Source organism: Arvicola amphibius, chromosome 4, assembly GCF_903992535.2.
Source record: "Arvicola amphibius chromosome 4, mArvAmp1.2, whole genome shotgun sequence".
In the NCBI taxonomy this organism is placed as follows: Eukaryota; Metazoa; Chordata; class Mammalia; order Rodentia; family Cricetidae; genus Arvicola; species Arvicola amphibius.
Window position 1 is genome coordinate 147,088,817 of NC_052050.1, and position 15,337 is coordinate 147,104,153.

At 44.8% G+C, this 15,337-nt stretch overlaps 1 protein-coding gene across 1 annotated transcript in view; it reads right to left on the minus strand.

The window, feature by feature from the left end:
• Zmat4 (zinc finger matrin-type 4) overlaps window positions 1–15,337 on the minus strand; it is a 344,754-nt gene that overhangs the window by 209,114 nt on the left and 120,303 nt on the right. Inside the window, exon 3 of the mRNA XM_038328487.1 lies at window positions 4,375–4,464. Within this exon, the coding sequence (XP_038184415.1) occupies window positions 4,375–4,464 (90 nt within the window). The remainder of the gene's footprint in view (window positions 1–4,374; window positions 4,465–15,337) is intronic.

A 15,337-nucleotide genomic window follows, 5' to 3' on the forward strand; every position in this document is an offset into this window, starting at 1 on the left:
TCCCAAGTGCTGTGAACACAGACACATGCCACCACATTCAATTGTTCGCCCAGACTTTTGTTTCTAACACTGTATTTGACGAATAATCTCCTCCATATTCATGACCTTTTAGACATGAGCTCTTATTTGGAAATAGGGTCTATATAGAACTATTAAATGCCCTCTCTTAAGAGCCTTCTAGAAGATGAGAGTACAGAGAAAGAACCAGGCTCTGAACCAGCAGCTGCAGCAGCTACCACAGACAGAAAGGAGGCGAGTAGCAAGCGCTCACCTAGTCTTCAGGAGGAAGACTTCAAGTCATTTGAACTTTTTCTCTTCTAGAACTCTGGTCTGAAACTGCCCGCTGTCCATAGTGCTATCCATGCTAGCGATGCCTTGGGCTTCTCCTCTGTCTCCCTAAAGCTATGGCTCACGTTGACCCCACACTCACAGACGCCCTCTCCACTTTTCTCAGTGGTTCACAGGAATTAGCTAGGTGTCGTCTGGCTTAGAAAGCCTAGCCTGAACTAATCTCTCAGGGGCAACTGGAAATGCCTTCTCTGTGCTCAGGCGCTCCACAGAAGCACAGGGCACATTGTATTAATACACATGGGTGACAAATAGAAACTCCCTACCCCTTTGGAATGAGGGAGTGTCTAGTGCCTTCCGGCACTCAGGGACATGCACAAGCTGTCTTAGGAAGTAGCATGGGAAAGCTAGAGAACACACGCAGGAGAAGGAGCTCTCTTTGACTTTATTTTCTCTTTTCCCAGAGAAAGTCTGTCATTTACCAGCTGTCTGACTGGAGTCAAGTCATTCTCTCTCTATAGTGTGGATAATGTCTGTCTCTCTTTTACACAGAGGTCGAGGGTGAACACTGCTAAGTGTGTCACCTGCTTAGAACACACGTGAGGAGGACGTAGCAACAAGTGCCAGCTGCAATTGCACTGGTACCCCGACAGCAGATAGCATTGTTCCGGGTCAGGGCTCAACATTAATGCCAAAGGATAGAGGCAGCTTTGAGATGTTTTGGGCGCAGGAGTGGGGGAAGTAGGGTAGCAAGCTCAGTTGTGACATGCCATGGCATATATATCATGACACATGTATTTATTTTCACCTCAGTAATAAGAAAAGTCGAGATGAGACTGACACACCACCCTCAATTCCCACCTCGATTCCAAGATGGCCGGGATCTGGGGGTCCTCAAGCCATGGCGAACATTTCAGACCTCAAAGAAAGCGCCCCCATGCATCCTCCCCATGCATCCTCACCACACTAACCAAGTGCAAGCTTCACCTTTTACAGAGAATTATATAACTATATAAAAATATGTTGTTTACTTGGTAGTGATTGGCTGCTTTGATTGGCAGTTACTTATGCCTTTTGAGAATCAAAAGCAACAAACTCTAAATCCCAGTTTTCCTTAAAGAGCCGCTCCCTAAATAGATGTTTGCAGAGCCCATGGTCCACGGGGAGAAGATAATGCAAAGGCCAGTGGTGCGAGGCAGTCACTGGGTTAGGGCATCTCTCAAGCCCATTTGACGCCAGCGTGTCAGAAATTACTGAAAATGTCTTTAAGACAATCAGCTATAAAAATTTATTTCATATTTGATTTTACTCTTTGACCTCAAAGGGACATGCCCTGCTCTAAAATTTCAGGCGAAGGTGGTGGGGGCGTGGGGGATAAAAGCGCCAGCTGCAGAGTCTTAAGATCTTAAGAATAGGTATAGGGAGGGGGTTTTAGGAAGCCAGAAATGTTCTGAAACAGGAGACAGAAATGGATGGAGGGTTTTAAAACCTAGGCTGTTCATTCTTCCATTCTACATGTGTAAGTGCCACAGATCCTCTTAGGGCTGCGAGCAGGGTCAGAGAGGCACGCACAAGGAGTCTGGGGAAATCCAAGAACACCTTTTCTGTTTTCAGAAGCCACCCTCTTTTCTAGAATTAAGGGAGGGGGTGGAAGCACTCCTCTGATTACAGATGTACCACCGCACCAGGAATCAGGGAGGGGAGAAGGAACAGGGAAGTCAGAAGACCTGTGGATCCCTCAGGGATCCAGAGTGCTGGCTGAGAGCTGGCCATCAGTAAAGTGTGAGAACAATGCGTTGAGCAAATATGAGTGACACTCCGTATGTAGCTGGGAGTCTGATGCGTCTGTCAACCTGTTATCCCCGTGGAAACAAGCAGAGACCCTCCAAGTGCAAGAGTTAGTTGATATACAAGTGCCTGATACACCACTGCGCCAACCACCATCAGGCAGGTTTAAGGGAGACTCAAAGGCAGGAAGAGAAGGAAGCTTTCTCGTAGAAAACAAGGAAGCCTTCAGGCATGCATGCCCTGATTCTAGGTGGCTGTGGGGGAACCTAGGGGAAGGCCAGCTAGAAGCAAAGCACCCCACGCCACTGTTAGGGGTTCATGCCTGCCATTCTCTGCTTGGCCCTAAACTGACAGCAAGGAATGAAGATTAGGGATGCTGTCACTGATCAAGAATGGTCCAGCTGGTGTCTCTTGTTACAGAGCTAATGCGTGGCTTCTTGGACCATTTTCAGAAAGAGCAATCCACCACCATCTAAGTATGACTTACAGCAGACTGTTCTCCTTGGCTGGACTATACACTACTGGTTGGGAGTCAGCCTTCTCCTTTCCTATATGGATTGGTATTGACTATTGTCTATTCATTCCCTTGCTTTCTTAGTGTGAGTCTCTACAAGGCAAAGCTACTCCAAACAGCACATACTCTCAGAGCCCCAGACAGAAGCTGAGACAGTTTCGAAACTATACCGAGCACATCAGAATGTATAGTGGAAATGGCATATTTACCTGTGAAATGTGCACACGGGGTTAGCCAATAAGAGGCTAGAGATAATGGGCCAGGCAGTAATTTAATTAATATAATATTCTGGGGGTAAGCTAGCTGGGTGGCTGGGACGACAAGCAGCCCGGTCCTCCTCTTACAGAATGCAGCTAAGACACTAGCATCCTCTCCCTCCTTCCTGCACCTTTCCTCCATCTGATAAACTCCACTCACATCCCAGACCCAGCAAATGTCAGGCCTTCAGCAGCAAGTTTCTTCTAACTGGGACATTTTTGCAGGACTGCCCTACATTTTGTCTCTTGGGTTCTTTTCCAGCGCTGTTAGTAAACACAGTGTTATCAAAGCTAATCCTTATGCATCTTCAAAGTCTCACTTCTCTCCCACTCTCTTTCCAGCATGTCTGCCCCACCTACTTGTCCCTTCATTATGCCACGCTGTACGCTGTACGTTGTGTTTACCGATTCCTGTAACAGTCACAGGACCTACGTTCCACAGAGGTGACACAAGATCAATTACTTATGTCAGATGCCAAGTGAAGAGCAGACTGAGTGAGTCCTGGACCTCAGCAGTTTGTAAACTTTCCAAACCATTTTTTTTTTCTCTCAAACAAGCTTTAGATGCTGTCCTGCTGGGCAGTAACAACAACTCCGATGTCCACGTCAGTCTACCTGCAATCAGATCCTGCTACAATGCTAAGTGGCATACGGGACAATGGTGTGAAGGAACGGCCCAAGGACGTTCCACCTTCAGGCACACACAGTTTCTTGAATCTTTATTTTCTTCCCAGAAAACCTTCCGTGTCTATGTCATGCAATATTTCTTCTAGGATTATATATTTTAAAAAGGATCAAATCCTATATACTGATGGCACTTGGTACCAATTATATACTAGAGCCTCTCAGAACCCAGTGTTTAATGTGTTCAGCGTTCAAGGTTAGCATACAGGACCTCTGTAGCTAGAGGATGAGGATGTTCCACACAGCAGACCCAGCCAAGAGAAAGCCTGGCTGGCATGAACCTATGCTCTGGCATTCAACCTCAGATATTCCCACAATGTTCAATGTCTTCTTAAGTAAACTCTCCCTAGGGGAGAGGGAGCAACTGATCAAAAAAGACTCTTCTGCAAAGAGTCTGTCTCCCTGCAGAAGGTATGTACAGACTTCATTATAAATTAATAGGCCGACATTCCATTCTACACAGCAGAAAAATCAAATATGTAAAGAACGAAGCATTTGGTATTTCTGGCAATTTTGCCCTTTAGGTCTCATCTCCCCACACTTTGTATTTAGGGGCCCTGTCTTCCTGTCACCCGTGCTGGCTCTGTCCCAGCACCTCTGCACCTTCTTTCTTTGAAGGGCTCCAGAAAAACATCACCAAAAGCCTACGGGTATTAGCAAGTTCTGGTAGGAAAGAAAAAGCGAGCCAACACACAGAAATCACACCCCTCTGAAACAGGGCCTGTAAATGAACATTATCTCTATTCTTTCAGCTCTGGAACTCAACTGTGGAACACACATACAATTATTACACCTGCAAAATTCATAGCAAGTCACCCATAACATGTGGTCCCACATACTCACATTTTCAGCCCGGAGCCTCTTGGCAGGACACCCCCCATCCCTGGGGTGAAGCATGTAATAAAGCCGGACTTTGCTTGCATGTTTTCGACTCTGGGGAAGGAAAACAAAAGGAGATATTATTAAAAGAGTAGCCTCTTGTGAAGAGAACTTGAAAACACAGACAGCGACCACAACGGCAAGATCTTCTCAGCAGAAATAGTTCCTTGTGCTCCTGCAGACTCCATGGGATTTCGCTTGAGGTAGACTGAATCAATCTAAGTTCCCAAGCCAATATCATTTCAGGATAAATAAAAACAGCAACCACGAGTTACGAGTCAGTTCGCTTTATGCCGTGCATTTGTCGTCAAAAGACAGGCAGGCAGAGGAAACTATGCACAGGTCAACTGTGATGAAGCCAGCACTCGGATGTTCACGTCTCCCCTGAGCTCAGAACTGGGGCATGGAGTCCCCACAGGTGTGTGGCACTTGCAGCAAGCCTGGCAACTACTTCGAGCTCAAGTGCCCTACAGGCAATACAAGCAAATAACTCCAGGTAAATGGGGAAGGTCTGTGTACCATTGACTGGCCCAAGGCCAGAAAGGAAAATGAGTCCCATCTTGGTTCTATTATCCCCAGTCCTGTGATCAAATGACCTAGGCCTGACTGCTATCACTTTGAAGAATATTGGAATGACTTCCATGCTCTCCATGAAGCAGAAAGAGTGTAGTAAGAAAGCATTTCTGAAGTTTGGAGTCCCAGCTCTACCCCCTGCTCACTGCATGACGTCAGACCTGCCATCGACCGGAGTGTACCCTTAGCCTAAACGAGTCTGATTTTTTCTCCACATGCAAAACGAACACAATGCTATTACGGCTGTTGTGAGAACCGAATGAGATGATTTCACATCAAGCGCTCTGATTTCCTGCCATGGACTGCACCAGTTCCTAACCTCCTGTAGTCTCATCCCGCTTCCTTTCCCTTCCCTTTACTTGGAGATTATATTCTTCTGGATGCCTCTTTCTGTGCCACTCTGTCTTCATTCAGAGCAGACAATGGCTTATTCTTCCCGATTAGCCACAAAGGCAAAGCGCTTTTGCGGTGAGCTGCATTGTGTTTGCCTAGAGCTCTATAAATCCTTTCGCCCTGCCGTCCTCATTCATCACCTTTTAATTCCATTATTCTGCCCAGAACAAGAAGACAACACTTCCCAACAGTCCCCGGACACTTTTTGAGGCCTTCAAGTGGGTTTAAACACAGCAACAGAACATGGGAAATCTTACAAATGTATACATACCACAGTGTGGCTAGAAACACACTGGGGTCATCTCTAGGTTCCAGAGCGAGTGCTAATTAAGATTGGCTGGAGTGTTTTCTTGACTGGAAATAATGGGATGGAGAACTAGAGACCTGTGAGGATATGTCAGGACTCAAAAACATTGCTCAGCTTCTAAAATATGTTTGTGAATATGGTACGAGCTAGTATTGTGTGTGTGTGTGTGTGTAATGCTGATTACTAAAACCTACATACATTTTTTACCATGGCGTGGGGAGATAAGACACAGTGCTATTCAAAATACAGCCACAGGCAGGAAAACAAAAAGGACCACTCAAAAGTCTTCAGGACACAGAGCCTGGGTGGTTGGCAAAGCAGATGCACATGGGAACTGGTAAACAGAGCGGTTCCTGTTCACATCCACGCAGGCCAAGGACAGATTCCAGCTCAGCAGTTCCTGTATTTCCATCACACCCAGAGGACACGGTGAGGACATGGCAGGACCTCACACAGTGTGGCCCTGCCTAGTCGCCTCTTTGCCTCCTTTCCTGAGGTCGGTTGCTTCTCTTGAAAAGCCTCATCATTAAAAGCAAAGTTCACCAATGCAGTTTGACGAGTTAGTGAAACCCCATTAGAATTAGAATGGCAGGCCTTTCTCTGAATCCGTTAGTGAGGAGAGGCTGGGATCTGAGGCTTTTCAGCCATTTTGATGACCGCACACCTGATATTCTCCTGCAGCTTCCGAGGTCTGATCTGCACAGAGCAGCCATGGTTTTGCCCGAGACGATGGCTAAAGACTTGGGAACCACGACAGGCTCCAGGGTAGAAATGAAGACACCTTGTCCTCTGTCATGAGTGCCCACACCCCCTACGTGGGCTTCTTGGTTCTACCCCCATCACTTTCTCCAACTGCCAGAGGAGAAATCCTACATTTCTACCCACAGCTGACCTGAAAGAAAGTGGCAGCCATCTCACTCGGCAGGAGGAGTCCATTTCCAATTAAGATAACTGAATTTTGGATTGACCATGGGAAAGGGTCCCGAAGTTTGTTTCTGAGACTTCAGTATGCTGTACCAGCATCCCCATGAGTCCTGGCTCTCACCCCAGCCTCATCGGGACACTCTGAACCACTTGACTATGTGCCTCCAACTGACTTCTCTAACCCATACTTTCCAGAAATTCCTGGAAATTTGGGACCAAAATACCCCTTCACTTATTCTACAAACTTCCCACAGAAAGTTAAAATTAAATCGCAGCAAAGATGCTCACTTTAGCATTGCCTGCTTTGAACACCAACATGGGAGAGAGCAGCTGGGTCAACAGCAGAAGTCTGGTTAGACAGAAGCAGAATGGCCTTATGCAAATGGGAGACGTGGAAAACACATTTGCCCTATGAGGAAAGGAATAAGAACACCGAACACCAAGCTAAATTATGCAACGGCCATAAGTATATCAGGAAGAAATGAACAAGAAAAAGATCGGTTAGGTTAAAAGGAGTACAGGTTTTTTTCTTGTTATTTTTGTTTTGTTTTTTGACTTATCTCTTAAACAAAATAGGTAGCAATAGCATATCAATACTCACACCATAGAAATTCTGTATTAAGTTCACTTTTTATCTGCATGATGATATCTAATAAAATTCACCACTTTTGGGGTGGAGACTGATATAATCGGCCCTTATCAATGCTCCAAATGCATGTTTTCTTCACTGGGACACTTGATATTAAACATGAGCCTTCTGAACTCAAGAGCAAAATCACTCACTTCACACTTCAGACTTTATTCTGGTACACATGACGCCATAGCAAGCGTGTGCGCTGTGGACTGTGGGGAATTTTCAGCTTGTTTGTACTGACAGGCACTGAGGAGGGTGGTCATTGTGTCCACGTCGACGTCATCAGAGATGTACCCTTGAGAAGAACAATGGCAACACATTCTTACTATATTGTTGAGATTTGTCACTACTGACAATGTGCACTGTCTTTTAAAAGCATAAAAAGGCAGAGTCAGCATTCGTGAAGAGTCGCTGGTCTGGATGAAGGCCTCTGGTTTCTGCTGCACTACCGATACAGGGCCCTCGCTGGGACTCCTCTTGAATATCCTGTTGCCTTGTGTCATGGAGAGCCTGCAGCTTTGGATCTGCAGGTCTGGTCATTTTGCATGCTCCAGCAGTTCATAGATGACGTGGATATTGGGTTGGGCTGACTTATAGCCCTGGTTCTGGGCCTGGGTGGTAGTGGGGTTGATCAGCCCGCCTGCCTTTCCCTTGTTGTCACCACCCAGGCGAACTCCCCAGCACTGTCCCAGCAAGGTCACCAACGCAGACTCGCTGCAATGAACCCTTACACATAAAGATGTATGGACTAAACGGTATATACACTGTGTGACTCACTGGGTCACACCACAACTTCCAGCCTGAGATTGGGGTTGTTTATTTTGCTGCTTGTTTTTTGTATTTTTCTGTTTTATTTTTTTCTTTGTTTTTTTGAATTTACTTTTAAATTTTGTTTTGCAGGGCATGTTGCAAGGGCAGAGGGAGGAAGCAAGGGGATAGGGAGAAGAATGGGATCTAGGATCAGGATGTATGATGTAATATCCACAAAGAATCAATAAAAAGTTTTTTTAAAAAAAAGAGGACTGAGTAGTTACCAAGTGACAGCAACTTCCAGTTAAAAAGAAATAAGACTCTGGGGTTTAGATGAAGCTAGTGGAGTTTCAGGAGACAGAAAGGACAATTACTTGAAGGAAGAAAAGGTGAACAGGAACTAAAAGGCTTTTCCAGTGGTAAGAGTCAGCCTGGGTCTCTCTGGCCTTTGCATTTGAAGCAAAAGTCTTTTCTTTCTTCCTGGAAATCAGAGGCTTCCCAGATGGCCTGAGGAAATCCCAAGTCTCCTGCTTTACCCAAAGCCCTGTTCTGGGCCTTGAGCTGGGTCAGACCTATCTGAAGAGAGATTTCTTCTGATGAAACAATCTCTTGACACTCCTAGAAACCACACAAAGCGGAAGTACTTTGGGGAGAATGGAGGAGTATTGCAAACCTCTATTTCAGATTGCTGAGCAGAAGGGAGGGAGAGCATGGGAACCGGAATTGATCTGCGCTTCACCAAAATAGCCATTTTCCACGATGGCACAGTCCTGTTTTAAAAAGTCTAACTTGAGTTTGTTTCCAGTGAGGGCGCTGGCTTCTCCTCACTCAGACGTGGTGATAACAAAGCAAGTTTGCATTCACGTAACTCCTCAAGCCGCCTTCATGGATTTCCACAGTCGGCTCCTCAGTTCATCCTCGCTTCTCAGCTGGGAGGCTGGCAGGAGAGGTGAGATCTTAATCATCATGGTTCGTTCTTGATTTCCTAGATATGAGTCTCTTCCCATCTTGCTTCATCATAGCCATCTAACTATACCTCCTCCAGAAAGCAGCTAAGGAAAGCCAAGAGCAGGGAGGGAAGAAGAGCGCCCAGCACAAACTGATAATTATAGAGCTGTGATTTCCACAGGCCACCATGTCTGAGGTATTTCAAGACAGCAAACACTAGGAATCTAACTCACTGGAATTTAGAGAACTGTCCAATGAGAAACAGGAATTCCCTCCCAAAGCAAGAAGGAAAGCTGCCCTGGTAGGATCCCACTGAGGGTTCATGACCAATGACCCTGGACATGCGCACTAGCTAGGCTATCACACCCCCACACTAGGACTCAAGTTTAAAGACAGGAAAACCATAGTTACAGGTGTAAACTGAGTGAGTGTGCATGTTGGACCACAGAGAAAGGCAGGAAGGGAAAAGCCTGGAGGAAGCCTTTACTATCACAGAAAAAGTCAGAACTGCCCAACCCCAGGTTTCAGGCCTCCTTCACAGGCTACCAACAGGGTTTGCAGCCACTTCTAAAGCTGGAATTGGGCTAGAAGATCCTGAAAGGATCCCAGTAGCCTGGCCAATGCACAGCCAATGCACACACAGCAGAAGGGTGTGGTGACCCTTTCTAGCTTCCCGCCTGCCAAGGGTGAGCGGCACACGGTAAGACACTTATGTGATTTGGGGAGCCTTCTAGTGTAGTTGGCCATGGGAATCGGGGGTCTGCCCATGCCAAGCAGCCAATCGCTTGAGCTCCGCCCACAGTCCAAGGGCAGCTGTTCAGCAGCTCTTCGGAGGAGAGATCAGACGATTATTTTCCAAGTGCGCGCAAGGACAAATAAGTTGTCAATGGCATCCACACTGTGTCGTTTAATGAGGAAAAAAAAAAACAAACTGAGGGTACAACCTGAAAAATGAAACCAGACAACTGATTGAGATGATACCGTCTGAGTTAATAAAGGAAGGAAATTAAAAATGCCATCACATAATTTGAAAGTCTTTCACAGCATTCAAGAGCAAGTTGCGCTGCAGATCTTTGCAGCAGTTAAGATGAAACAAATTGTGTTGGAAACAAATGGGATAGAGAAGTGAAGGGGAGCTAGGTGTGTATCACGGGGGTTAATTCCAGCGCTTGGGAGGCTGCAAGAGGATCGTGAATTTCAAGCTACAAAGTCAGCGTGAGGCCTGCTGGAATGAGCTGAGATCCTATCCAAAAAGCCGAGGTGAAGAGGAGGGGGAGGATTGGAACTAAGCAACTCCTACCTGCAAAATCACAGCACATCCGTAATGACCACACTGACGCAAAATAGAAACAAATGAAGTAAAATTAAAAGCCCTTGCGCCAAAGGAAACTAGCTGGACATATCTAGCCTTGACTTGGGAAATTTTCCATCAGTGAAACCAAAGACACAGGAGCAATAAACATGCAGTGAATGGGTGGGAAAAGAGCCCTCGAGAAGCACAACACAAAGCAGGGAACTCAGTCGGGGCTCCTACTGCTGCAATGAACACTGGGACCCAAACTGGGGAAGAAATGGCTAATTTCATTTTACAGCTCGTAGTTCGTCACCCAGGGAAGTCAGGGAAGGAACCCAAGGCAGCAAGCAAGCAGGAGGCAGGGACAGGTGTAGCGGCCATGGGAGAATGCTGTTTCTTGCTTGCTCTCCATGACTTGTTCTGCCTGTTTACTTACAGTAATTAAAAGCACCTGCCTAGGGGTGGCTGTTAGCAGAAACTTCTCTTTGGTTCAGACCTGAATAATGACACAGAAACTATATTAATTACAACACAGTTTGGTCACTGGCTCAAGATTATTCCTGGCTGACTCTCATACCTTAAATTAACTCATTTCTATTAATCTGTGTGTCACCATGAGGCTGTGGCTTACTAGTAAGGTTCTGGCAGGGGAGGAGGGAGAGGGTGAGGATCAGTCATCTTTCTCCTTGGGCAGCTACACGATGTCTCCCTGACTCTGCCTACTCTCTATCTCTGTCTCTGTTTCTGTTTTGAAGTTCCTGCCTGGCTTTGCTCTGCTAAACCATTGTCCAGAACAGCTTTATTCAGTAACCAATAAAAGCAACACAAAGCCCATATCAGGTGACACTACCCATAGTTAATCAACCAAGAAAATGCCCTATACGCTTTGCCACAGGCCTATCCCGTAGGGGCATATTTTGCATTGAGGTTTCCTCTTCCAAACGTGTCAAGTGGACATAAAACCAGCCTGTACACACCAGTATTTGCAACAGGCCTCTGACAGAACATAAGACATTCATACCGAAAATGCAATATTGAGCTAGACAAAAGAAATAAATAAAATTTTAGAAACAAGAGCCACCAAAGGCACTTTAAAACTTCATCCAAATGCAACCTGACCATTTTTAAATTATAATAAGATTTATTTTTTGCTCATCAAAGTGGTGCAGATTCCTCAACTACACACAATCCATGTTGGCAGTAAAACTTTAACTACACTCAGCTCAGAGGTAGCAAGGCCACAGACTCTTGCACAGAAGTTTGACAATACATAGCAAAGGCAAGGCTTTCTGCAGCTGGCAATCTTCTATGAATTTATCTCAAGGATCGATTAAAGGCATACAGCATCTCACTTATAAAGGTAACTATTGAACTATTAGTCAAATGCTCTAAAACAAGAAAGATAAATATTAGAAAACATTTTCTAGTAGGTGATGGCACAGCCATTAGCAGACAGAACACTGGTCAATAATAGGAAAAAAGTACATATAGCAATTTTAAGAAAATGTCAGTTTTAAGTCATAAAATGATATCCTTATCACATTCATAAACAAAAATTGTACACATGTACATGTTCATATATGTGTTATAAGTCTAGGGAAAACAAAGTAAAGGAATTATACTGTCTAATTCAATGAATCTCAACCTTCCTAATGCTGCAACGCTTTAATATAGTTCCTTGTGTTGTGGTGACCCCCAACCATAAATTATGTTGCTACTTCATAACTGTAATTTTGCTATGTTATGAATGATAATGTAAATGTCTGATACGCAGGATATGATGAGACCCCCAAAGGGGCCACAACCCACAGGTTAAGAACAATGGTCTATTGCAAGTGATTTCAACTTCCTTATATTTTTGATTTTTCCAAATTTTTCAGACTAAAATCATTCCCATTGTGAAGGAGGAAAAACTCACAATCTTCTTGCTTCATTAAAAACCTCGTGACTTAGCACTGGATACGTCTTGCCTCAGTCTCATAACCCTGAAAGAAGTGGGAAGTACCAGCCCTCCTTTGGTATCTCCAAACCCAAATGTTGCAGTGTGGGTCAGAGAGCAACACCCATAGACCTTAGCAGCATCTGCAGGGTGGGGGCCTCACAGAGGAGCAAGAAGCATGAGCTCTGGAGAAAATGGGAACTGTCATGGAGGGTGCAGAAGGGAAAAAGCCATATGCTGCAGACACCATGACTCACATACAGGACGGAGTTAATATGGCCGTCTCTGGGATCAGATGCACCTGTAGGCTTCCCCCTTCTCCCCTCCCTTTACCCCTCTCCTCTGTCTCTTTCCGTCCTGGTCTGCAGCCCAGTCAGCCCCCTCAACAGAACACAAAGCAATCTCACTGGGACCTTGATGGTGGAGTTCTGGCTTCCAAACTGCAAGGAGAAGGTCTCTCAAGCCCTCCGGTCAGTCTTATATGGTGAGAGGCCAGTTGAGCAACACAAAGGTCACCCATCTACACTGCATTCTGTATTAGTCTCTTTTCTATATACTCAGAAATCAGTCCAGCCTTTTAAAAGTGGTCTCAAAATTCCTAGAATTAGGTCACTTTGCTTTTTCCTGAAATATTTTTAAACCATTTGAAATAAGAAATGCTTGCCCTTAATAAGTAACGTATTAGGGCGCATACATTTGGGTTGGGAGAACCATGTACGGCGGGATGTATCATAACTGTATAAACATTATCTGTACAAAATCCACATTGCTGTCTGCAAGCACAAGTGACTACATCAGCGCATTACAATTTTGAATCAAAGTCTTGCAATTTAAAAAATTAAATTACCACTAAGACACGGAGGGAAGATTTTTTTTTCCCCTATGGTGCGTCTGAAGCTAAATGTGTCTCTATGACGTCTCTGCATTTTGAGTAGTCATGGAAGAAAACAGGAGAGCAGGCCCATCTAGGTCTTTCTTTCTTGTGTTACTTTTTTTGAGGGGGAGAAACATGAAAATTATATCCCCTGCTAAGCCCCTTGCAGAGCAGTTAATGCTAAACTGATCAGTGATTAAAGTCAGAGAGGCCGAGATGACTTGAAGGAACAAAGCTGCCAGATCCTCTGAAATCTGAAAGCGCTAAAGCCGGCCAGCCAGCCTCGCTCTGTAGCCTTCCAGCGGCTCTTGGTCTCTTTTAGAAAGTTCATAGCTGAGTTATGGGAAATCTTCATATTGCATAAAAATATCACTCCTCACATAGCCCTGATGTGGCCATAGGCAAAGGACTCGTTTGCTTAAGTGAAGTCCAGTCCGTGGAAAACCCTATAATAGAGGATCTGCCCCCCAAAGCAATGAGCTACGGGGTAGAGCAGTTACCCCAACACCCGCAAAGAGATCTCCAGAAGCAGGGGGCTCACACATGTCTGATGGCCTTGCTATTCCAAGTAACATTTCCACATTAGAGACTCTTTCACCCCATCACTTTTCACCCTGAGATGTACTATATAATTACTCCCAAACTGAACTGTTCCTATGACTAAATCTTTAGTTTCTCATTCTTTGAATAGCCCTGATCCAGTCCCATAAATATTCCCCATACAACAGCTCTCTACAAATGCCTGCTCACAGTTTAAGTAACCAGGTGAGTCAGGTGATGGGGTAAAACTTAATCAGACTCCACTTCTGACAGTTTAGGGAAAAAAAAAAAAATATATATATATATATATATATATATATATATATATTGATAAAACACAATAGCTGGTTACCTAAAAACGTATTCTTCCTTCAGAAAATTGTATTCTTATTTGACTACACTTGAAATGCAATTACGTCTGAAAGTTTTATCAAGCGAAGGAGGAATAGTCCTAAGAATGAACACCCTAATTGGCTTTCTAATGCCAAGTGGTCAGTCCTGAAATTGTATTCATATAAATAAATCTAAATGGACTCGACAGATGTCTGCTTATATGGTTTTAGGTACTAAATGTATAAACTAAAAGAAAAAATCTAAAGGGAAAGAAGACATGATTTTGAGAAGGAGCATGGGAGGGTTTGAAGGAAGGAAAGGGGAAGAGGAAGATGAATGTAATTGTATTTTAAATTAAAACAATAAAGAAAATTGCATTTGTGCCATTGTTAAAACAATTTATACTCATAGATAACATTTATAATCTGCAAAGATAACATTTCTACTCCATAAAGGTGGCTGGCAAATGTTATGAAGAGCACTTCTCAGTGTTTAAGAAGAATGTGGCCTCTCCACCTCTTCCCCTGGTGCCCACACCACTACCACACACAGATGGATTTGAGCTAGTTTTATCCACCAAAGCACTGCCTCACTGAAGCCTGGCAGGACAGGGAGTCTGTTCCCCACTGGGGCTTAAGTTCTAGGGCTCAGCTCTGATGCTGAGAGAAGATGGGTTTCCCTAGCACTGTTGTACTTAATGATGGGAAAACAGGCATTTTCCCCCTTTGAATCGCATGCTGCAGAGTCCCCAAACAGAGTTAAGAATTCAGAAGCATCTTTTTCCCCCAGAAATCCTTGTTTTGGTTAACACTGCTTTTCAGACCCTCAGAAAGAACCTTCATATGCTACCAGCTGCAACTCCATCACTGACAGCCCAAGTGCCACCTGCTCTTCAAATGATCTATTTGTTTCAAGTCCCCACTTTCAGCATGTTTGCAGGTTGCTTTGAGTTATCACGTGATTAAAGGAAAATAGGGAACTTCTGAAATAATTCCTTTACTCTAGACAGGTGGTTCAGCAAACGATGATTTTATTGAAGCCATATTCCAGAACCTCTATGTCCCTCAATGAACAAACATGCTCTCTTGAGGAGGGCTGAATTGGGCTCTGATTCCCGAGTCCTACTTCATCACCTGCCTTCATGGAGATAGGACATATCTAGAGACACTCTTTCCTTTCCGTTCTCTCTCAATGGCCGGTAGTCCTGGGAACACCAACTCCTGATTCATGCAGTCATCAAAAAGCTTTTAGACCAACCATGAAAATGACGGCATGCGGAAAGCCAGCCACTAGTTTCTGGACAGTCTGTAGAAATCTGAATTTTAGCAAACCACGACATGGCTCCCCTCCTTTCCTGATACTCCACACTTGCCTTGTCCCTGCAGGGGCCAAGCACAGACTGGCAGGAGAACAGCAGC